This window comes from Hyaena hyaena, unplaced genomic scaffold, assembly GCF_003009895.1.
Source record: "Hyaena hyaena isolate Hyena2069 unplaced genomic scaffold, ASM300989v1 scaffold_1016, whole genome shotgun sequence".
Classification (NCBI taxonomy): Eukaryota; Metazoa; Chordata; class Mammalia; order Carnivora; family Hyaenidae; genus Hyaena; species Hyaena hyaena.
The window spans coordinates 46,942-73,233 of NW_024081649.1; the positions used below are offsets into that span (position 1 = coordinate 46,942).

General features: G+C 39.7%; 1 protein-coding gene across 1 annotated transcript in view; it reads right to left on the reverse strand.

Annotated features, from left to right (window-relative positions):
- LOC120223593 (neurexin-3) overlaps positions 1-26,292 on the reverse strand; it is a gene marked incomplete at its 3' end in the record, with an annotated part of 324,726 nt that overhangs the window by 2,051 nt on the left and 296,383 nt on the right. Inside the window, exons 8-10 of the mRNA XM_039221796.1 lie at positions 21,310-21,691; positions 20,076-20,266; positions 18,777-18,950 (exon numbers count right to left, since the gene is read on the reverse strand). Of these exons, the coding sequence (XP_039077727.1) occupies positions 18,777-18,950; positions 20,076-20,266; positions 21,310-21,691 (747 nt within the window). The remainder of the gene's footprint in view (positions 1-18,776; positions 18,951-20,075; positions 20,267-21,309; positions 21,692-26,292) is intronic.

Here is a 26,292-nt window from a genome sequence, read left to right on the forward strand (position 1 = left end):
GGGAAAACACAATAATTCCTTGCATGTTGACTGAATCTGAAGACAAAGGCTTTTCCATGCTTTTGCCTTTCTCTCTAACTAGGTAAATTTTCACTATTTTCCAAGGACCGGTTCTAATGCCTCCTCCATTCCCTAGTCATTTCAACAATTCTCCTGCTTCTTAGTGGCCACAGCACTTATTATCTGCATCATTAACATTTATGTCTGATAATATTCAATTTAACACTTTATTACACATTGTGCTGTCCTCTGCTTATATAATCCTATAATTGTTTCATTTTTTTGGTATTTGTCCCCGTAAGATTGAATGCTGCCTGCTGTTAGAAATCATAATGTGCTTTGATTATATCCTTGATGCATTAAGTGTGCTGTGCCAGATACAGAGAAAGCATTTTCAGTAAATGTTGGACTGATCTGAATTGCAGCACTTTGATTTGCCTATGTCTCGTACAGTCAAAACCTGAGCATGGGTAAAATGTCTGTGCTCCACAAAGTAAGCAATCTGTCCTATTGGTTGAAGGTTGGTCAGGAACCCAGAACAGAGGGAATTATAGGTTATTTTCAAATTCCACAGGATTCGTTTCACATGCACTAAGGGGTGAGTGCCCCACAGAACCAGAAAATCCTCCAAGACTGACTATACTGTAATCCCCTCAGAAGCAAGAGCCATTTCGGTGAGGGAGGACCAGAAGAACCTGCAATGACCTCTCATTGATCTGAGAGACTACACTTGAACTTCCTAGTAAGGCTGAGGTCCTAGGGCCGCTGTCCCATTCTCCAGCCTCATTTCCTACTATTGGCCCCCAGCTCATAGTAATCCCACCATCCCTTTCTCCTTCCAGTCCCTCTCTACCACAGTCCCTCTCTCACAGTGTGAGCCCCATGTCAGCAGCACCTATATCACCCAGGAGCCTGTAAGACATGCCCCTTTTCAGGCTCCACCCAGACTTATTAGATGGGGGCAGGGCTCAGGAATCTGAGCTATAACAAGGCCTCTGGGTATGCTGAGGCCTGCTCATCTCCTAGGACCTCCACTCTAACACTTCAAGACCATCCCTACATCCTACTTTCAAGATGCTCTGCTCTTGCTCTACCTACAGCCTGGAATGTCTTTCCTGCAGATTTCTGGTATAAAGCAAGAGCTGAGAAAATATTGTTAAATAAAAAAAAAGCAAAAGAACCAAAAAAGCCAAAACAAAACAAGAAAACAAAGAAGACATTCTTTTATGACTCAAAGCCAAGTGGTTTTCTTAACTAACAATTTATCCATAAAAGTTACCAATATCATCTCATACAAGCAATTTTCTAATTGGAACCACTTTTGGGAAGAGGTAGTGGTAGTGATGGTGATATTTAATTGACCACATTTCCTCTCTTGGTTTAACTATTAAACTCATCCGATCTCACCAGATACTGAGACAAGGACTCATGTCCCCATGTAAGACAGTAAGAACTGCTGAATGAATAAGAGTTTGGAGTAGACTCTTAAGACACCTTCCAGATGAAAACATAAGCTCCTATTCTTATTTCTAACTTCATAAAGTACATTCTTCCCTGAACAGATATTTTAAATCTATATCTATTTCTCATAGATAGCAGGGTCTCCAAAATTGGAGAGAGAAAGAAAGAGAGATTAAGGAAACATACCAAAATGCTCTGAAAAAGAAAATCTGCAACAATGCTTCTAAATGCATATCACTGATGTAAAATGATCTTGTACAAATCAGAGAGAGGATATAACAATAAAATCAAGAGGTTTACATAGCACTTATCATGTGCCAGACATTGTACTAAGTGTATTTCAGATATTAATTAAATTAGTCTTCATAAACTGATAATGAATCAATTAGAAATATTAAAGAATTAGAAAACAGAAATGGTTTTCTCATGGAAGATATCCAGAACTTCAAAACTAAAGGAATTTTTTGGGGGTGCCTGGGTGGCTCATTTGGTTAAGTGCGTGACTCTTAGTTTCAGCTCAGGTCATGATCACATGGTTTGTGAGTTTGAGCTCCATGCTAATGGTGCAGCACCTGGTTGGGATTCTCTCTCCATCCTTCTCTCTCTCTGCCCCTCCTCTGCTTGCTCTCTCTCTCACTTTCAAAATAAATAAATGAACTTTAAAAATTACAAAAATAAAGGAAGTTTTTACTGACGATCAAGTGGGAAGGCAAGGATTTCAAAAAAGTAAATTAAGGGGCGCCTGGGTGGCTCAGTCGGTTAAGCATTGGACTTCGGCTCAGGTCATGATCTCAGGGTTCATGTGTTTGAGCCCTGCGTCGGGCTCTGTGCTGACAGCCAGCTCAAAGCCTGGATCCTGCTTCAGATTCTGTGTTTGTCTCCCTCTCTCTTTGACCCTACCCTGCTCAGCTGTCTCTCTCTCTCAGAAATAAAACATTAAAAATTTTTTAAAAAAGAAAAGAAAAGATAGAACAGTTAGGTGCTTTTTTTTTTTTTTTTTTTTTTTTTTTTTTTTTTTTTTTTTTTTTTTTTAAGTAGAAGAGTGAGGTCTCAAATCCAAGTTTGCCAGCTCCAAAGCTGAGCCACCTAACCTCTACGGATATGTGTGAGCCAGAGGATGTATGCATGTGTGTGTGTGTGTGTGTGTGTGTGTTGCCATTGGATTAACAAGAGAAACTCAAATAAGGTATTTCTAATCTATAATCAAAGATGACATTTTAATGTAAAAATGTATGGTTTTTAAGAAAAATTTCCAAATGCCATTTCAATTCAAAATTCAATTAAAAATTAACAGGAAGATCTAGTTTTGTCCAACTATATATAATATCAGAACAAAATTCTGTATCAAATGCATACTTATAAATATAACAGACATTCCTAAGATCAATAATAATTTTTCCCAAAGCATTCTTTCAAATCAGCCTAAAATTGCAAATATTCTAAGATAACATAAATTTTCAGAATTATATATTTTAGCATGTTTTCAAATTATTGTTAATAGCTTAAAACTGTACTAAACCTTTAGGAAACCCTTGTATAGACATGGTGTATACTACTATTGCATTTTATATGTAACCAATCCTCACTAAAACTGCCACATATTCTTTGGAGAAAAGGTGGCAACTTTTTTTATAGTAGGAAGTGACAAGGCAACAGAAACATGAGTGAAAAGACTAAGCAAGTCCTCAATGCTGCTAGTACTTCAGTTTCTAACTCTCAGCTCTGTTTTTAGTTCACAAAAAAGCATCACATTGTGTCTTTTTATTTTGTTTTGTTTTCAGATGATACCTCATGGCTGCCACGAAATTCCCATCGCTCTGCCTGAACCTGGGATTGTTGTTTTCTCTGTAAGAACTGTCCCACACAGTCATTTCATGCCTGTTACTGCTAAAATCAGTACCTGCAAACTGATTCAGTCAACTCCTCTTCATGGTCTAGAAAACCAAAAGTTGACAGACTTGTCTTTTATGACTTGTAGGTGCTTGAGATAGAAGTGCTGCCTGAAGCACAGAACACTTCTACGAGAGTGCATTTTCCCTCTATTATTGCCCAGGTAGGACTTAACCAAACCTATGCTTCAAACATTCCAACTTAACATAAATATTGCTAAACCAGCACCAGCTGTCTTGGCCATATTGGGGCGTTAGGACTGGTGATGAGGGGAGTCTGGGGGGTGATACATCTGTCCTGATTCCCTATACCCATTTATCCTAAAAGGCCAAGGCTGATGGCTCAGTGGTAGGCATGAGGCAAGGATAGCTTAATAATATTAATTGTCTTTAATCACAAAACATGAGGTGTTTGTCATAGGATTCAGAATCTATGACTGAATCTGAATGTGGAAGCATCTTCACAGTAGCCCTCTGTGCCAGACAAAGTGTCTGTCTGTCCCTGACAAAGTATAGCTACAGTGGGAGGAGCCTTATGAGAGTTGCCATGACTGTTCAGAGATCCCATCTGTCACCTGCAACTTTATTTTCTACTGTTGATAACTTGTCTACTTTTACATTTTCGAATTTACATTGTTTCACAGAGGAAGAAGGAGAGAGGAGTAAGTGAGTGGGAAAGAATAAAAAGAAAGAATAGAAAAAGCAAGATGAATACACATATATACATATGTGTATGTTCGTATATGCATGCACAAGACCATTACATCCTTTCTGAGCAATCGATAGTCTCAACTGCTAAAATATAAGGATTTAAATGCTGAGTTTTCAGGGATGGTGTTTATAACATTAGGGATAGCCTACTTAGTTAGCTTAACATACATCTTGGTCCCTGCAGCAAAGATCCCTCTTGTTTTCAGAGTGGTTCTACATTTATAGTGTTGGGTCCTCTTGGCTTTTCTGAAGACAGTCATTTACAGACAACATAAGATTGTCATCCCCTTTAACTGGTAGAAACCCAATTCACTTCTATTTAATTTTAAAATAAGAAAGCAATGATCCTTAAATGTATCAAGTGTCCTTCACTGAGAGCTACCTGAGAAGTGAATGGTCTAGTTGACCTTATGGTAGATGCCATACCATATGGTAGAAGCCAGAGAATAGGATCTTAAAAATTATTATAAAATGTCATTGTCAGAAAGACCTAAGAGCAGCTGTGTTTCCAAGATCTTACTTTTTTGTCTTGAAGGTGGGATCTATGCCTTCCTAATGCTCAGAAAGGCATCAAAATTATACCTAGCAAGCATGCTCAGCTATTTATGGTTTCCTCTTCTCAAATGAAGGTTCAAAAATGTGACCTGGTTAGGATAATGAGTGAAATAAACTAATAATAAAATCTAACATTTTGGGGACACTAAGGAGAACAGATGTATTATCAAAACTGCTCCAATATACTCATCATATACTGAGTATAAAATAAGTCAAGATGGGCATGGAAATTGGTTGACACCAAGATACTCTCATGAGGTCTTTATCTCCAATGGCCTTTGACCAGTTCTGTGTAGGTAAGCATTTAACAACCGCCAGCACCACAACAAAACTCTGATCTGTAACATTTCTCTAACCTGATTTCCATAATGTAAAATAATCCTACCACGGCCAATTTCAAGCTAATACATGTTACATAATGTCAACCAGCATGAAAAACTCCTGAAAATTCCTGCACTGGTAGTACCTCTAGTACAGCACTGCCCTTGATGGCTGCTGAACTGCAAAGTTGTATACTTTGTAAGTAAAGCAATTTATTCATGTGACACTTCCATGACAATGGAGGGTAGCAGTGGACGACTGCTTCTGTTGGAGTATTTGCCAAGGTGAGAGAATGTCTAGCATCATAAAATCTTCTTGCTCAATCCACCCTAGTTTCAGAGGGTGCCTGGGCCATAAAGGTCAAATGATTAGATCATTTCTATTTTTTAAAATCATGAGCAGCTTGTCAAAAAGTCAATGCTGCCTCGGAAACTGTAAACTGAGGTCTTATTTTCTGATATTCCTTCTTTTTTCGGCATTGGTGTAGTGGTCTGTTGGGGTAGTAGAGGGCATTTTTTAAAAGAAAGAAGATAGGTTTCAAAGTGTAAGCTCAAGGAAAAGACAGCGGACTTAAAAATATTTTATTTTTTTGTCAAATTTTATTTTATTTTATTTTATATTTTACAAATATTTTATTGTCAAGTTGGTTTCCATATAACACCCAGTGCTCATCCCCACAAGTGCCCTCCTCCATGCCCATCTCCCCCCTCCCCCCCCGACACTCATCAGGCCTCAGTTTGTTCTCAGCATTCAAGAGTCTCTCATGGTTTGCCTCTCTCCCTCTACCCCACCATTTCCCGCCTTCTACTCCCCTATGGTCCTCTGTTAAGTTCCTCCTAATCCTCCTATACGTGCAAACATACGGTATTTGTCNTAAAAATTTTTTAAAAAAGAAAAGAAAAGATAGAACATTTCTGTTTTTTTTTTTTTTTTTTTTTTTTTTTTTTGTCTGTAAGGCCTCAACATAAGAAGTAGAAGAGTGAGGTCTCAAATCCAAGTTTGCCAGCTCCAAAGCTGAGCCACCTAACCTCTACGGATATGTGTGAGCCAGAGGATGTATGCATGTGTGTGTGTGTGTGTGTGTGTGTGTTGCCATTGGATTAACAAGAGAAACTCAAATAAGGTATTTCTAATCTATAATCAAAGATGACATTTTAATGTAAAAATGTATGGTTTTTAAGAAAAATTTCCAAATGCCATTTCAATTCAAAATTCAATTAAAAATTAACAGGAAGATCTAGTTTTGTCCAACTATATATAATATCAGAACAAAATTCTGTATCAAATGCATACTTATAAATATAACAGACATTCCTAAGATCAATAATAATTTTTCCCAAAGCATTCTTTCAAATCAGCCTAAAATTGCAAATATTCTAAGATAACATAAATTTTCAGAATTATATATTTTAGCATGTTTTCAAATTATTGTTAATAGCTTAAAACTGTACTAAACCTTTAGGAAACCCTTGTATAGACATGGTGTATACTACTATTGCATTTTATATGTAACCAATCCTCACTAAAACTGCCACATATTCTTTGGAGAAAAGGTGGCAACTTTTTTTATAGTAGGAAGTGACAAGGCAACAGAAACATGAGTGAAAAGACTAAGCAAGTCCTCAATGCTGCTAGTACTTCAGTTTCTAACTCTCAGCTCTGTTTTTAGTTCACAAAAAAGCATCACATTGTGTCTTTTTATTTTGTTTTGTTTTCAGATGATACCTCATGGCTGCCACGAAATTCCCATCGCTCTGCCTGAACCTGGGATTGTTGTTTTCTCTGTAAGAACTGTCCCACACAGTCATTTCATGCCTGTTACTGCTAAAATCAGTACCTGCAAACTGATTCAGTCAACTCCTCTTCATGGTCTAGAAAACCAAAAGTTGACAGACTTGTCTTTTATGACTTGTAGGTGCTTGAGATAGAAGTGCTGCCTGAAGCACAGAACACTTCTACGAGAGTGCATTTTCCCTCTATTATTGCCCAGGTAGGACTTAACCAAACCTATGCTTCAAACATTCCAACTTAACATAAATATTGCTAAACCAGCACCAGCTGTCTTGGCCATATTGGGGCGTTAGGACTGGTGATGAGGGGAGTCTGGGGGGTGATACATCTGTCCTGATTCCCTATACCCATTTATCCTAAAAGGCCAAGGCTGATGGCTCAGTGGTAGGCATGAGGCAAGGATAGCTTAATAATATTAATTGTCTTTAATCACAAAACATGAGGTGTTTGTCATAGGATTCAGAATCTATGACTGAATCTGAATGTGGAAGCATCTTCACAGTAGCCCTCTGTGCCAGACAAAGTGTCTGTCTGTCCCTGACAAAGTATAGCTACAGTGGGAGGAGCCTTATGAGAGTTGCCATGACTGTTCAGAGATCCCATCTGTCACCTGCAACTTTATTTTCTACTGTTGATAACTTGTCTACTTTTACATTTTCGAATTTACATTGTTTCACAGAGGAAGAAGGAGAGAGGAGTAAGTGAGTGGGAAAGAATAAAAAGAAAGAATAGAAAAAGCAAGATGAATACACATATATACATATGTGTATGTTCGTATATGCATGCACAAGACCATTACATCCTTTCTGAGCAATCGATAGTCTCAACTGCTAAAATATAAGGATTTAAATGCTGAGTTTTCAGGGATGGTGTTTATAACATTAGGGATAGCCTACTTAGTTAGCTTAACATACATCTTGGTCCCTGCAGCAAAGATCCCTCTTGTTTTCAGAGTGGTTCTACATTTATAGTGTTGGGTCCTCTTGGCTTTTCTGAAGACAGTCATTTACAGACAACATAAGATTGTCATCCCCTTTAACTGGTAGAAACCCAATTCACTTCTATTTAATTTTAAAATAAGAAAGCAATGATCCTTAAATGTATCAAGTGTCCTTCACTGAGAGCTACCTGAGAAGTGAATGGTCTAGTTGACCTTATGGTAGATGCCATACCATATGGTAGAAGCCAGAGAATAGGATCTTAAAAATTATTATAAAATGTCATTGTCAGAAAGACCTAAGAGCAGCTGTGTTTCCAAGATCTTACTTTTTTGTCTTGAAGGTGGGATCTATGCCTTCCTAATGCTCAGAAAGGCATCAAAATTATACCTAGCAAGCATGCTCAGCTATTTATGGTTTCCTCTTCTCAAATGAAGGTTCAAAAATGTGACCTGGTTAGGATAATGAGTGAAATAAACTAATAATAAAATCTAACATTTTGGGGACACTAAGGAGAACAGATGTATTATCAAAACTGCTCCAATATACTCATCATATACTGAGTATAAAATAAGTCAAGATGGGCATGGAAATTGGTTGACACCAAGATACTCTCATGAGGTCTTTATCTCCAATGGCCTTTGACCAGTTCTGTGTAGGTAAGCATTTAACAACCGCCAGCACCACAACAAAACTCTGATCTGTAACATTTCTCTAACCTGATTTCCATAATGTAAAATAATCCTACCACGGCCAATTTCAAGCTAATACATGTTACATAATGTCAACCAGCATGAAAAACTCCTGAAAATTCCTGCACTGGTAGTACCTCTAGTACAGCACTGCCCTTGATGGCTGCTGAACTGCAAAGTTGTATACTTTGTAAGTAAAGCAATTTATTCATGTGACACTTCCATGACAATGGAGGGTAGCAGTGGACGACTGCTTCTGTTGGAGTATTTGCCAAGGTGAGAGAATGTCTAGCATCATAAAATCTTCTTGCTCAATCCACCCTAGTTTCAGAGGGTGCCTGGGCCATAAAGGTCAAATGATTAGATCATTTCTATTTTTTAAAATCATGAGCAGCTTGTCAAAAAGTCAATGCTGCCTCGGAAACTGTAAACTGAGGTCTTATTTTCTGATATTCCTTCTTTTTTCGGCATTGGTGTAGTGGTCTGTTGGGGTAGTAGAGGGCATTTTTTAAAAGAAAGAAGATAGGTTTCAAAGTGTAAGCTCAAGGAAAAGACAGCGGACTTAAAAATATTTTATTTTTTTGTCAAATTTTATTTTATTTTATTTTATATTTTACAAATATTTTATTGTCAAGTTGGTTTCCATATAACACCCAGTGCTCATCCCCACAAGTGCCCTCCTCCATGCCCATCTCCCCCCTCCCCCCCCGACACTCATCAGGCCTCAGTTTGTTCTCAGCATTCAAGAGTCTCTCATGGTTTGCCTCTCTCCCTCTACCCCACCATTTCCCGCCTTCTACTCCCCTATGGTCCTCTGTTAAGTTCCTCCTAATCCTCCTATACGTGCAAACATACGGTATTTGTCCTTCTCTGCCTGACTTATTTCGCTCAGCATAACATCCTCAGGTTCCATCCATGTTGCTACACATGGCCAGATTTCATTCTTTCTCATTGCCATGTAGTATTCCATCGTATAAATAAACCACATCTTCTTGATCCATTCATCTGTTGATAGACACTTAGGCTCCTTCCGTGGTTTGGCTATTGTTGAGAGTGCTGCTATGAACATTGGGGTACATGTGCCCCTATGCATCAGCACTCCTGTATCCCTTGGGTAAATTCCTAGCAGTGCTATTGCTGGGTCATAGGGGAGTTCTATTGTTAATTTTTGAGGAACCTCCACACTGTTTTCCAGGTGAGCTGCACCAGTTTACATTCCCACCCAAAAGCAAGGGAATCAAGAGCAAAAATAAACTATTGGGACTTCATCAAGATTAAAAGCTTCTGCACGACAAAGGAAAAATATTTTGTTTTAAAGGACATTGTACAAACATCATCTAGAAGTTAGTGAAAGAGTATTGACATAGACACCATCTACCATAAAGTCAGCTAGGGGACATTCTCAGACACCGTCTGGTCACCTGTGTGATGCCTCTGCTTCAGAAATAGACAAGTCTGTACTCATACCATTTGGCACAGTAAGAAAGAGGTCACAGGCTTTATTTTTTTATTTTTTTTTTATTTTTTTTATTTTTTATTTCTAGGAGAGAGAGAGAGAGAGCGTGAGCAGGGGAGGGTCAGAGAGAGAGGGAGTCACAGACTGAAACAGGCTCCAGGCTCTGAGCTGGCCGTCAGCACAGAGCCCGACGCGGGGCTCGAACCCACGAACCGCGAGATCATGACCCAAGCGAAAGTCGGACGCTCAACCGACTAAGCCACCCAGGCGCCCTGGTCACAGGCTTTAAAACTCAGCTTTACCACTTACTAGCAACGTGACCCTAGGCTAGCCACTTAAATTCTCTGAACCTGAGTTTACCCATCTGTAGAATGAGACAGAAATCATCACTATCTCATATGATGTGAAGATTAAATGAGATAATATATGCAAGCCTATAAAGTCATCTTTAAGTCACAAGGTCATGGTCGTAATGGAGACACAAAATACCAAGTCTTTAGCATATGCATATACTAGGTAAACCCTTAATAATGGGTATTATCAACTCTTTTGGAAAGCAGAATCAAGTTCTATCCATTTTAGTTGGGCAGGAGTCCAGAATCAAGACACTTTAAGGTAGTAAGTCCTAACTGCCCAGCTCTCTTGTGAGAAGCCTCTGTCATGCAGTGCTGAGGGACAAAAGGCATATTTAATTCCTGTGTCTCATTATTTCCTATAATGTAGATCATTTCTGAGGGACTGATTTCTATTAGGTCCAATGCTACATTTTACATTTTATAATGTAAAATACAATGGAGAATACGATAAAACCCTTAGCTTTGGGGAAAATTAAGTGGGAAACTATACTCCTCACAGGAAAGAAAGAAAGGAAGGAAGGAAGGAAGGAAGGAAGGAAGGAAGGAAGGAAGGAAGGAAGGAAGGAAGGAAGGAAAGAAGGAAGGAAGGAAAGGGAAGGGAAGGGAAGGGAAGGGAAGGGAAGGGAAGGGAAGGGAAGGGAAGGGAAGGGAAGGGAAGGGAAGAAAAAAAGGTTGGAGAATTAAAATTCTCCTTATCTATTAAAAGTGCTTGATGCCAACTCTCATCTAAAATTACTTACAATAATCTTCACATTTTTAAGGCATTCGAGCCCAATCATTCATTCACTTACTCAAGATAAAAAGAACTCAGAACTACATCTAATCAATCCTCCATACCCCACTCCACCTGCCCACCATCTGGACAGAAGAACAAATCACATTTCTAGAAAAGAAGCCATTCAACTCCAGAAATAGAGCCTTTTAAGGGGAATTATAGTGGAATGTGGGGAAAACATATTCTTATTAATCACCCACCCCAATAAAAAGCTATTCTTTTATTTCTTATAGTCTATAACTCATTTGTTTCACTCCCAACAGGTCAAATGTAATGTTTCTGTCATAGCTGTATGACCCCTTTCTTATTTGAAATCTTTTAAGGGATATCGCTTAAAATAAAAAGGAATTCGAATATTGCTTCTAAAAGGTCCACAGACATTGTCACTCTAGTCAAGGGACCGTGAATCTCAGGGTACCTCCTGAGATTCCTAACTTGGAGAGATGCAAAGTCTGGCCTGACTCACAGCTATCAATAAAGTTCTTCCTTGACACCTTTTGTCATCGTGTGTAAACCTATCTGCTATGAAACACAGTAACATAGTCAGGAAACAATCAGGAGAAAAAGTTCATTTTCTTCCTCATTCCTCAGAGGTCTCCTCTGGGAGGGAAACATGTTTACTTCCTTAATCACCTAAAGTAACAGGTGTCAGGTTCAAGCCTCTTCCCTCAACCTTAGAATATGCTACTTCCCTCCTAACTCTGCTCTGTTTCCAGTTCCTGTCCTTCCTATCCATTCTCCACCTGGTGTCAGAGTGATCTTGATAAAATGAGAAGCTGACCAAGTCCCTGTCCTCCTCACAGAGCCTTTAGGGTAATGCCCAACTCCTCACACAAAAAGGCAGGCATCACCTGCCTGCATACTACCATTCTAGCTTCACCTTTGATCACATCTCCATGTGCAAATTATTTCAGCCAAACTGAGCTTCAGGTTGGTCCTCAAACTGGCCAAACTCTTGAATCTGTTTCTATCTGCCATGTACCTCAAATATGTTTTCCTTCCAACTTGACTCAAACTCTGCCTGGGAAATATACCCTGAGCACCTACCATGACCACATGCCCCCATACCCCCACAGTCCAGCAGCTCTCACCTGTGTTCACACTGCACGCTCCTTCTCCATTCTAGAAGATCAGTGTTCACTCTGCATTGTCCTTCCTGGATGATCTCATTTTAATGCATCTGAAGTCAAACTATATCACACCTGTAATCTCAGTGCCTAGCTGAGTGCCTGATACATAGGAGTAGCTGAGTTCCTATTAAACTGAACAACACAATAACTGAATATTTCATTCATTAATTAATTAATTTAAAAAACTACACCACCCCAAACACAATGATAAAAGGACTCAGGCTGTTGGACTTGTCTAGATTCATCATGCCACTTCCTAGACCCCACTATTCTGCTTCTTTCTGAACACAGTTTGCCTTTACATTTCAACCTGTCTCATTTCTTGTCATATATTTTTACTGCCCTTCACACTTCATGGTAATGAGTACTATCTGTGCCCACAGGTTGTAGCTAAAAAACCAGCATGAGTAATGATCCAAACCCCAATGTCAGGAGAATAAAAAGTAAAGGGATTTACATCCTAAGGGTCTTTTGCCACAATATGGGGAAAGGGTACACTGACCCAAAATAATAATTTTTTTTAATGTTTTATTTATTTCTGAGAGAGAGAGACAGCATGAGCAGGGGAGGGTCAGAGTGAAAGGGAGATATGGAATCCAAAAGAGGCTCTAGGCTCTGAGCTAGCTGTCAGCCCAGAGCCTGATGTAGGGCTCGGACCCATGAACCGAGAGATTATGACCTGAGCCAAAGTCAGATACTCAACCGACTGAGCCACCCAGGCACCCCCGATGACCCAAAATAATTAGAAAAGATAGCAGGTCCTGCCACAAAGGGACTGTCCAGTCATCAAGAATGGAAGAGCATTTGGGTCAATACAATAATAACATAAACATACTGATGATTTGACTGATTCTATAAATGGGCAAGTTAAGATATTCCAAACTATTATGTCCCTAAACTTGTACTATACTTTGGTTGATAATTTATAATAGATATGGAAATCAACCAATTCTTTGTAAGATTCCTACAAACCATTTTTCCTTTGGATGGCAACTTTAAGATCATTTTGCAACATGGGGAGCTGTTATGTAAAAAGGCCTGTGCCGGGTTCTGAGGATTCAATATCCACATGGTTCTTACCATGAAGAATAAAGTCTCAGAGGAGATGCAGTCCTCTTCTTGTATCTAACAAATCTGATCATAACAAGCTTTAACGACCTTGGGTTGTCTCTTATTGTAGATCGAATCCTATCCCCTTCCCTCATTTACAGAGTGACATGCAGTAGACCTATTTTGACAAGTGAACAGAATTTCTGAAAACAACAACCTTCAGTATTACTGAAAGGACTCCTACATTCTTTGAAGTTGAAAGCCAAACAAAAAGAAAAAGAAAAAGAAGGAAATAGAAAGCTATTGTACAGCTACTTTGGACTTCAAAATACTAATCCAGTGTATGTTCTTTTCATTACTTTTATTATATATCAGCATATATATGAATCTGCTAAGAAGTGATGGAAAAAAAAAAGTTACAGAAAAATGGCTACAGAGAGACCTCATTTAGTTGATGTCCACCCAAGAGATGGACACTTGTATCCATCGCCCACATAGCATACAGCAAGTCACAGCAAAGTAACTGATCTTTTAGGTGAAGAGCAGTATTTTTAAAGCCACCCTGGTAAAAGCTTGTAACAAATTTTGCTAGTTGCAAACTTGCAGAACCCATACAAGGCTCAATCCCCTGCTGAACCAGCAGCCAAAAGATGTCTAAAATGCCTTCCTGATTTGCCATTCTGAGTCAAGTAGCCTGACACAACTTGACCAGTGGCCCATTACAGACTTTGGATGGAGCCTCTCTCAATGGCAGAAGGAGCAGTGACTGTGGTAGATATTCACTGGCATTGAACATGCAGGCTTTTTAAAGGGTATTCAGGATAAAACCGACACATCCTCTTCCCCAAGAGTACTTTTTCCTTTAGATCACAAAACAGGAAGTTAAGGTGCTCAACCAAAATCCCCGATAGGTAACATAAATCTCTAGAACATTTTAATGGCATTGATATCTTCCAAAGCCTAAAAATATTTCTTTCAAATGAGTTAAGAGAAAATGGCATTCTCTTTCATAAGGCCCAGGCCCTCAAAAGTCCTGATAAATGACCTCCCTGACCCAAAAAATTATAAATTAAGAACTCAAGAGGTCCTTTTTTCCCCCTTTTTTCTCTTTCCAAGCGTTGCCTTCCTCTAATGAATAAATTAAGAAGAGCCAACCCACCCATGGCAACTACTTGGAGAGGTGTTAACCATTTCCAGAAGTGGATTGATGCATTTGTGAGTTTCACACTACAGGATGCTGTCAAACCTCGTTAGTCCCCCCAAAATGGAATCATGTTCCCATCCCTCAAAGGTCTTGCTTTTGTTGTTTTGCATTCATTGATCTGGGTTTTCTGCCACTGTTTCTGAAGAACACAGGGTTCAGCCCCCTCCCCAAAACTGATGCTGCCCAAGAGGTGTGACAGCTTGAAGGCCCTTAAAGAAAAGATACCAAGGGTTACACAGGGCATCTCTCAGTCCAAAGTGGTAATGGCAACAAGAACCTTCTCTACCTTGCAGGTCAGCTTTGGTCAACGCAACTTTGTTAGCAAAAGAACAGAAAAGGCGAAAACAATAACCAGAGGTTAGTAAGAGGTAGAGTAAACCAGGGCAACATTACAGAAATGAAAATACAATTGGCATAACCAACATCACTCGAACAGACAAATAAAATGCTCTACAGATTCTCTGGAGACAGCACAGACAGGTGATGCATGGACCAGGGCAGAGCAGGCCTCGTCAGAGCCATGTCAGCAGAGCAAGGGGCAGGAGGACACTGGACTTGACAAAGCACAAGCAGTGGTAACAAGAGCCTTCCCACATCCACACAGCCAACCCCAAGGCATATGGTCCAGAAAAATGATTCTTTATGAGTCAGGATAAATATCAAAAAACAAGGGTAGTGTGTGGCCAGACTGACAGACACGTGTGCACAACCAGACCAAGCCCACAAAAATAATTCTGAACATCTAGGAGGTAAGTATGGAAGAGTCGCTTGGGCGCACTCCTTGTAATCTGCTGAAAATGCCACCGGAGAATGTGGAACTGAATGTGGAATGTGTGCATGAAGGTGACTTGGATCCTCCAAAGAGCTCCATTTGTTTGATTTGTGGGCATACAGCCAAACCCAAATGGCTGTGAGCAAAAAGGCACCAGACCAATGTCCTTTTTGTTTATTCATGCCAGTCTCGAAATGAAGCACGTGTGTTTCTCTCAGATGTTTACCATCTGCAATTGGGCAATCGCATTTCCAGCCAGTGCATGCCTCGGTCTCGCTGCAAAGCTGGCCTCAAGATAGAAAGATATATTTACCAGCTGAGACTAGAACCAGACATTATTTCAAAATCCCTAGCCCAAATTAAGAGGCTTCAAGTCACAGCCAGATGCTGGCTAGGCAGTCCGGAAATTGAGCTTAATTTCTGAAGTATATATTCTACATATATTAGAGACATAAAATCAAAACATAGCTCAAGATTTTTTTTTCTTTCTTACTATAAACATTTGAGAGGCAGAGTAGGGAATTAGTATGTTTTTTAAATTCATTCTGGATTCTTTGCACTTAGATATACAAGGGAAAATAATACATTTACTTGAAAAATCATTATCAATGACTTTGACAAGAACATATGATATATCCTGGCCTATATACCCCAGATAGAGGATAAAACACATTTACCATCTTGAAGAGATGCAGCTCTTTGGTGTCAGTAACAGATCCTCATCCCCTACCTACTTATTATTCTACATACAGAAATGATAAAACCAGGAAATGTATTCCATTTCCTATGATTGCCATGCTGCACCATACTGAAGGGCCTTCTCAAGGGGTCCATAGTATGTACAGAGATTCAGAATGAGAATGACATCTGTCTGCAGTCTCCCTAAGGTTCTGGGCTCCTCATTCTCCCCTCCCCACCTTCTTTGGCTTCATTTCCACAGTCCCCTAAGAGCTCCTGGGATCTCTTATAAGGGCTTATTCACATGGTGTAAACTTCCAATGGCAGTAATTTATGCCTTAACCCACTTTTTGGCCATTTTTCCTGGCCACTTAGGCTAATTATCCAAGTCATCTGTGTACAATAAACAAGGACATTCTTCCCTGAGCACTCAGCACCGCCCCCCCCACTTCATCCCACCCAGTGGGACGGTCATAATGCTCCATAGGTAATCACTGCAATTATCTCCATGGCAATAGAGTGCAGGGTTATTAGACCCAGGGGACTTGCCACAGATTCAGATGGTAGAACCATCAAGTCACAATATCTGGTGTTGGACAATCACCCATACTCAGAGGAAGGTCGGGGCCCCACCATAATGCATGTGATGAGTCATGCCAAACTGCACACAGAGATGTAGGGAGGGATGGGAACATTTCCCCCAATTTGATGGGTAATTTCCTTTTGCTAATGCTCTCACTGCTTCTCTTAAAGTTCTCTTAAGTGGACTCCATTCCCCTCTTTATACTGTACCTTTTAAGCCACTCTTATAAAAGTTAGTTTAGACTTCCTTTTAATCCAATACAAAGTTTTATTTCCTTACACCCCAAATTTTTATACTCTATAGAACTAGGCTTCCCATACAGTAGCCACAGACACATGTAGCTACTGAGGACTTGAAAGGTATGTAGTCTGAATTGAGGTGTGTTCCAAGTGTAAAATACAGACTCAGGTTTGAAGGTTAAATGTGAAAAAGGAAGGTAAAATGTGTTGCAAATATTTTTATACCATTACATGCTGAGAAGATAATACTTTGGATATGGTGGGTAAAGTTAAATAACATAAAATTAAAATCAGCTTTACTTGTTACTTTATATCTTTGTTACGAGTAGCTCCCATACTAGGAAATTTAAAATTACGTATGTGACTCACATTACGTTCCTATCAAGCAACGTTGCTACAGAGTTCAGTGGATGATTCCTATTCACTTATAAATCTGAAGAACGGATGGCATGATGATATCTAACATCTGAAGAGTACCTTATGCTTTTTCATGTGTGCTTTTATGTTTTAACTAGGTATAATTAATTATTGCAGGAGACTGTAATTTCTGTGATCCCACAATCTTTGAAACTAAGATATTTAATTTAATTCCCAAATGTTACATTTATCTCAGCATTGCCCTGAAAGAAGTAAGAGCAAGCCAAGGAGACAGCAATTCTTGATTTGAATGACAGTGTGGGTTTTCAGGAGAAGAAAGCAAAGTGGCTACTTTAAGAGCAGGGTGATTCCCAACCTCTAATTCGCTCAGGTGCACAGGCCACATGTGGTCCAGTGGATATAAGAAATTTCCTGGCCAAAGGAGAACTGGAGTGGGTTAGGGGGACAATCCATCCTTTTACTAGATCATATGGGAAGCTGACTTTCGGGCAAAGGGGAATGACTTCCATACTGCAAGTCAACATGTGAGGCTGATGGGAGGCTTTTATAAAGGTGGCAGCAAACCCAGAATGAAAGCTGGTTAAAGAACAGGAGCGATAAATGAGGTTGAATACATAGGAGATGGGTGAATGGGTTTGACATAGTAAGTCAAGGAGAGAGGAAAACACACACACACACACACCACACACACACACAATACGATATTGCACCCAGGACCACGAGGCTCAACCAGACAAAAGGATACACAGAGCCTGCTGACTCATCTGAGAGACATCTTTGCCTTTCAAGTTAGATAAGGGTCCCCTTTCCAGCCTACCCAAGGACCCTGGGGAGAGGAGGCTGAAAAGTGCTGCCCTCTGCTGGTTAAACTAGACTGTTTTCTTATAAAGAACTGTTGAACTCCAGAAGACCTGTAAAATTCAGTTAATATCTATCTTAAAGAGACAGTAGATCATCTACAGAAACAGGCTGAGCATGGTTTTGTTGTGCTGCACTGATGGACATGCAATGTTTATTAGATGTCTCACATGAGATAATATAGGCAAATAATAATCCTGTTTATTGAGTACCTACTATGTATGCACCAGGCATTTTATATGTAGCTCTGATTTACAGATCTTACTTTCCAAAGCAAGTTTTATTGCCCCAATTTGCAGGTGAGAATGATAGAGATCAGAGAAGTTAAGTAACTTGCCAAATGTCACACAATGAACAAGAGTCTCTACCTGGACCTAAATCCAAGTCTTTTCTAACATAGACATCCATGCTTTCCATGACATCATACCAAGGAACTGCCTAACAATGCCTGACATCCAGTAAGTATTCAATAAAGGTGAGTTCCCTTCCCTTATCATGGCATTCTGACATCATTTTCCAACCTCCTGCTGAGTTTGCATTAAATGATGCAATAGCTATTACAAACATTTCATTAATGGTGACACCCATGAAAAAGTCTCCCCATGTATAAAACATAAATAAAATAATGCCCTTTCAGCCATGCTGTAAGCAAAGGTACGAACAGGAGGGGTCTGATGTCAATGCCAGGGAAAGTCCTCTACTGGCAAGTATGTGACACTGGGAAGACATCTGCCAACACACATTCCCGGAGCCTGTGGCCCATGTCTTGACATACTGAACCAGTGACAGGAGGACACCAACGATGACGCAATGTCAGATGGCCAATGGGCATGAGAGGCGACTGGTAAACCAATAAGAAGGCACTGGCAGAGGCAGCAAAGAGGCTTTCGACAAGGCTTGTCGAACAAGGCTGTTGCTTAAAAAGAAAAGAGGCTGTACCTTCACAGCCACGCTCGATCTGTCCGCTCCGATGGAGGGCATCGTTGATGAGGTCTGGCAGGCGCCCATTCAAATCCACAGATGCCAGACAGCCCTGAAAGCCATCCCGGGAAGCCACCAGCTTTGGAAGGTTGCTGTACATGCCTTGGGCCAGACCTGCCATATAGAGGTCACCTGCAAAAGAAAGTAAGTAGCCGGAGCATATGAGTAAAGGGTATAGAAACCATGTCAACTAAAGCCAGTGCACCTTAGACCATTACACTTCTTGGATAACGATAATATAGCTGGGAGAGGGGCACCAGCATAAACAACTAATGACCAGAGTTTCTACACTGTAGATAGAGGAAACTAACATTCCTTATGTCATTCATTTTCTGCATGCGATCTCACAAATTTTAATCACCATATTCAGCCTATGAGGTAGGTATTGTTCTCACTTTATGATGAAGTAAAGAATAACAAGATTTTCAGCATAAACCACCATTTACTCAGTGCTTTTTATGTGCCTGTTGCCAATAAGATGTTGAGGATTTTATAGACATTATCCCATCAAAACTCATAAAAGCCCATAAAGGCAGCAACAATTATCCTCATTTTGCAAAAAAAAAAAAAAAAAAAAAAAAAAAAAAAAAAAGCTGAACAAGGCTGAGATTTTATCAAAGTCACCCAGGCAGTAAGTGATNAGATTTTCAGCATAAACCACCATTTACTCAGTGCTTTTTATGTGCCTGTTGCCAATAAGATGTTGAGGATTTTATAGACATTATCCCATCAAAACACACAAAAGCCAATAAAGACAAAAAAAATTAACAACAAAAAAAAAAAAAAAAAAAAAAAAAAAAAAAAGCATACAGAAGCTGAACAAGGCTGAGATTTTATCAAAGTCACCCAGGCAGTAAGTGATTCAGCTGAGATTCTAAAACCTACATATATATATATATATATATATATATACACGTACATATATATGTGTTATATGCGTGTATATATATATATATATATACATACATACATATATATGTATGTATCCTTTCCTCTGTTTTATGACCCCCCCACATTTTAACAACCATCACCTCACACTCAGCCCCCACATACCCCAGGTTTACAGAGAAAACGAATCATCCCTTGAGGAGTGGTTTAGGTAAAAATTGCATTTGGATATAATCTAATGTTGTAAAAATAGGATATGCATTATGTATCAAAAACACATAGCACTCCTAAACTTCAGTTTGCTTCTGAAAACAGCCTTTCTATTGTAAGAAATGTTTTAAACAGGAAAACCTTCTTTACAAGGTTTACCTTTCAAATCCAGATTTTTGGCACCGTTGATAACCTGAGTGACCACTTTGGTGTCCACTTTCAAGCTGTGGGTGTTACTGTTGTCTCGAGTGATGACGACGTTGTGCCACTGGTTGTCATTCAGGGGACGGTCACTGTTACCCTTGATCACATTGGGGCCATTCCCGAGGTCAAACACATAGTGTATGTACCTGTGAGAAACAACAACCCCCCGGTGAGTTGATTAATGGCAACATGTATACATAACTGACACTGAGGGCTTCGCATCCCCCATGCTACCCTGGAATTCCACAGGAATAATTAAAGCTTGATTTAGGCTTATAAGAATGACCATAGCCTATCCTATCAGACTTTAATTCCATACTTACATAGGTCACTTCTCTAACACTATGTAAAAATAGTGCAGGCAGTACATTCGAAAACACTAAGGGGTGGCATGTAAATTCAATGGATCGTGGATCTGTTTCTGAGTTTTGTTCCAGTTTTTGTTTTTGTTTTGACTACTTTCCAACACATGGTAGTAAAATATCTTGCAGAAAAAAACAGCTTTTAAAACGTTGCATATATGAGCTAATGGTAGTGCTGAAAATACCTATGTTTCATTTCTTCCTATAAACTTGGTTGCAGATAGCACTTCCCCAGAGACAGATGAAGTGCACCCCATACATGCTTCCTTTGCAAAAATAAGCTTCTTTTCTATAGGTTTAAAGGACTGCATTTTATAGTAAAAAAAAAAAAAGTCTGATAATATTGAATTTGCAGAAGATCTTTAAATAAACTAATAAATTTCTCTTTCTTCCAGCCCTAACCATGCATAGGTATTTTTTAAAGCAAGTTTCTTTTTTTTTTTTTTTTAATTTTTTTTCAGTGTTTTATTTATTTCTGAGAGAGAGAGAGAGAGAGAGAGAGAGAGAAACAGTGTGAGCAGGGGAAGGTCAAAGAGAGAGGGAGATACAGAATCCGAAACAGGCTCCAGGCTCCGAGCTAGCTGTCAGCACAGAGCCCAGTGCAGGGCTCCAACCCACAATCTGTGAGATCATGACCTGAGCCAAAGTCAGACGCTTAACCGACTGAGCCACACAGGTGCCCCAGGTAATTTTAATCAATGAGGATGAGAGCATGTATTGGGAACAGAGAGTAGGGACAGAATGGGTACTTTTTTTTTCATGTCCATATTTCATGTAGGGCTTGAGCTGAGATACCTGGTATAAACTATGTGATGTCTTCTACTTACCCCTTGACTAGCTCAACTGCAATGAAGTCATTGCCATCACCACTGTTGAAGAGAATGAAGCCATCAGCCGAGGTGGTCTTGAACTGGAAGAAGAGGTGCATGGAGGTATATGCCTGGAGGGTGGCCAGGCTCAGGTAGCTGCTCTTGGTTTTGAAGGTGACAGGGTCAGCAATGATGTTCCTCAGTCCAAAGCGAGCCTTCAGCTCACAGTAATCAATGTCTCCATTTTTGCACAAGTCAATGTAGAGCAGGCCATTGAACATGAGGCTCTGCAAGTGCCCAATGAAACTGGAGGGGACAACGGAGATGTAGCGTTTCTCAGTCATGATTCCAGTTTCAATATTGTGGAATTCCAAGCGGGTGTGGTCCCCCACCATCGTACCTGTGAACATCACAAAGGAGATACCAACAAGTCACCATGTTTTATCAGGGCATCCTTACTGTATCTTTTAGATGTCCATGCAAAATACCCAGTTCCAGAAAACAAAATATTCAATGTAGTATGGAGCCAATGTGGCCTCAGTGAGGGAGCTGACTCTTGACCCATTCTGAGCTACATGCCCTGCATCCCATGCTCTCATGCAGCAGCTCAGAATGTTCTATCATATAAAAGAAAATATGCAATTGTGGACAATTCCAGTTAAAGGGTAAAACAATCCATCTTGTCCATTCAAAAACACAAATGGGTAGGAATGCATACTATAAGAAGAAAAGTCTATTGCCCTAAACCCTGTAAAGATACAACAAAAAAGTGTTAGGCATTCACTACCAAATATTTCTTGATATAATCATTTACCACCTAGTACTTACGGCAAGATTCTACTGTACAACATGGGTTAATATTTTTCTGGCCACCAACTGTTGCTATTTCTGATAAAACAGTTCCCTCTTTATTTTATCTTAAAACCATCTGGGCTGAATGAGGATGGCCCTAAACCAGCTCTTGAAGTAATCAGGCTACCCAGACTGGACCACTCCACATATTTTAGGCCCCTAGCCATACAGCATTATCTATATGGACTGACAAGGTGGTCTTCAAATGTTATCATGCCTCTGGCTCCCTTGGAGGGCTTCCTAACACATAGTTCCCTATGTCCTACCCTCAGGGTTTATCATTCAAAAATCTGGGGTGTAGCTTGAGAATATGCATTTCTAACAAGTTCCAAGGTGAAGCTTATATAGCTGGTGGAGGGACCACCCATAGAACCAAGGGATTGGCAGCAACATATGCTGGAGTATTCAGTAATCATTAAGGAATTAACTCTAGTAATATTCAACTCCAGGGCTTTTGCTGGGACACCTATGAAAAAGGCTTTCTTTGTAAACAAGGCTTGTTGAAGGGGTAAGAAGAAAACCCAGAGCTGCTGTGATAATGAGTTTGGGCCTACCTGAGTAGATAGCTAACGGAGAAAACAACCACAAAATGGGGAGAAAGTTTCTCTAGGATGATACCATTTAAAGGTCTGGATTCAGTAGTCAAAGTCAGACTTTTTAAAACTATATGGCAATAGATTCCCTTTTATGCTTCAAGCATTTGAGTTGGGTGTCTGACATTTGCAATTCAAGAATCTCCAGCTGATACAAATAAACTAGTAGACATTTCATTACATGGCTTATCTAGAAACAGTGAGTGACTGGGGCAGAGGTAATGAAGGCGGCTTGAAATAAATGCAGAAGAGAATGGAAATTTTAATAATAAAGGCAAGAAAAACAGCATTAGTATGGCTAAAGTAGAAGATGGTTCTCTCAATACTTATATAGATAAATCATTAAAATTTAACAAATCATGTCCTAATGCCCCAGTGGTGAAGGAAGGGCAGAGAAAATCCTTCCTCCTGCCATATCCTATTATTACCTCCCACACTGAAGAAACTTCACTAGAAAGACACTCTTAGCATTGCTTTAACTAACTCTGTTACAGATTTCCAGAGGAAAAGGAGTGACATAATCTGGAAGATTAAAGAAAATCTATCAAGGAACTGTATTTCCATAGCTCAGCCCTGGCACTTCCTTTTTCTCCCCATGAGAATAAGCTGTCGTCAAGAAATACCCAGCATACCCTACTTACCCACAGAAAGGACTTTAGGGGAGCAAGTCTTGCTTCACTGGGGATGCCTACCCAAGTCCTGAATTAGTTAGCATTAAAGTGGGCAATTCTAAGCCTGAAATTCAGTAGATGTTAACCACATTCTTCAGTATCAGTGCTACCACTAAAAAAATGATACTTGACTTTAACTAGCCTTGCATTTGTTTTTTCACTCTTCATGTAGAACTCAGATTAGAACTCAGATTGGGGGGGAAAGAGGAGGAGATTATATTTTCTTGGGTCCCTTCAACTTCAGTACCTTGGAGATTCAACCAGATCTCACCTTCAGATGCTCAGTATTAACGTCATCTCTTTAGGGGCACACTCAGACCTGATGCAAAGAATTGTTTATAAGCACAAAAACCAGATTTACATTTTATGACCTTCTCTGTGGTGTTTTGACAACTAGTGACAACTCATTCTTTTAATATAAGCAAAAATTTAATAAATGGTGTTGGTTAACTTAAATATAAAATTATAATAAGACAAAAATAAAAATGTAACATTAATCTGCTACCACATGGGAAAGTAGAAGAATTAGTATATAAAATTACTTAGTATTGAAAGTTGTGCTGATCATGAAAATGAAAACTAGCATAACCTAAATTCACATGCTCTAGAACAATGCGGTGATTGAAACAAATACCCCACAGTCAGTTAGCTATAGCTGTTAATACAGGGCTGGAGGCTAGAGCTGGGGAATGATGGGGAGGGATCATTCATAGCCAATCTCCATGGAAACACAGGAACTAAACAATATTGTGAACCATGCTAATTCTTATTTGAAGGAGGAGAAGGAGAAGAAGCAGCAGGAGGAGGAGAGGAGGAGGAGGATGTGAATGGGAGGAGTAGGATGATGGGTAGGGGAAGGGAGAGGGAGGGGAGAGGAAGGAGATCATCAGTGAGAATTAAGAAGAGATAATGGGATGATCTTTGGTGAAGAGGATTCCACAAGAAACCCAAGGAGATAATTTTAAAGTCCACAGGGAGCTTTTACAGAAATTATAGATAAACTGGCCTCCAGAACTCAGGGGTTAGGAAATTCTGCTCACTCAAAAATGAATTTCGTAAAGCAAGAAAATTATGTGCAGTGTTGACAGAGAAAAGAGAGGTTGAAGAAGGGTAAGGAAGAGAAAGGAAATTAACAATGGAATTTGAGAGCATAGCCCACGGACATAGTCTGATTTAAGAAAACCTTAAATGGATGAGTCACAGAGCCTCCACTAGAAGTTGTAGGGAGCAGGGAGTGCAACATGGAGCCAAATTAGAAAAGGAACTGCTCCACCATGTGCTAAAGAAACTCACTTGGCTGTGGATGGAGGTTTCCAAAAAAGTGTGCTATTACTTCTGGAGAAAGCATTAAAGAGACTGCTTGAAGTTTGAGCCCTGTGCCAAACTAAGCAAATAAATATATGTTTTTTGTTGTTGTTTTAAGTTTTCTTTATTAGTTTGAGAGAGAGAGAGAGAGAGAGAGAGAGAGAGAGAGAGAGAGACGCCCAAGGAGGCTCTGTGCTGCCAGCACAGAGTCTAACGCAGGGCTCAGATCTCACAAACTGTGAGATCATGACCTGAGCTGAGATTGACTGTGAGATGCTCACACCAACTGAGGCACCCAGATGCCCCTATACATGTTTTTCAATATGTGTATCATCTAATCAATATTAGTAATTGGGAACCTTTTTCCGCATCTCTTCTGAACACTGTCTATAGACTAAAACCCCTTTCTGTTCAAGAGGCTAATATATACATACTTCACAGCAGATGCTTTCAAATTTCACAGGAAAGAGGAATAATTTTGGAAGAAGATAAAAAAAATGAAAACACAAGACTACTGAATATTATTTACATGCCAGGCATTGTTCTAGGCACTTCAGGAACATTAACAAATGTCATTATTGCAATAATTTTTTTAATGTTTTTTATTTATTTTTGAGAGAAAGAGAGAGACAGTGTAAGCAGGGGAGGGTCAGAGAGAGGGGGAGATACAGAATCAGAAGCAGGCTCCAGGCTGCCAGCCGTCAGCACAGAGCCCAATGTGGGGCTTGAACCCACGAACTGTGAGATCATGCCCTAAGCCAAAGTCAGCCGCTTAACCAACTGAGCCACCCAGGTGCCCCAGTATTATCTCGCTTTAGAGAGGCGGACACTTAGCTTAGGTTAAGCAATCTGATCAGAGTTCATACAGGTGGTAAATGGTAGACTGTCAAATTGAACCCAGGTGTGTCTACTTCCAAAACCCACATCTTATCTTGTAATGCTACACAGTGGAGAAAAAGCCTGACTTACTCCTTACATTATTGTGGGTGGAATTTAACTGGTGAAATTTCCACACTGAAGTTTCTACGATGGATCCACGCTCCTTCCCAGTGGCCAACCATCATCATCTCATTCCATCTAATTTGCACATATCCAACACCTTCCCGAGAATAACTATGTTGCCTTGGCTTCTATTCACACATTAGCTTCCATATTTCACTGGTAGTCAACAGCCATTTACACACTAGCCCTCAGAATGATACTCTGCAGAGAACATAAACCTATAGAAAATGTGTCCAGGATCAAACTGTAACTTCCCATGAGGCATATGCTGGGACCAGCATGTAGGCTCTGAGGCCACACTGCCTTACTTATATACCTTTTATGTGCTTCAGTTTCCCCATCTGTGAAGTAGACATGAAGTTTTCAGGATTAGATGTCACCTCACAGAATGTACTCAGAACAGTGCCTAGTGCTTCAACTGTTAGCTATTAATAACTATGCAGAATTCATTTTTTCCTTTCTCTATGTTAATAATTTTCTGATTATTTTGATTATTTGTTCCCTTTTACTAGAACACAATCTCTTTTTAAGTAGAAACCACTTCTCACCTCCTCTGTATGTCCTGTAGTGTGTAGCAG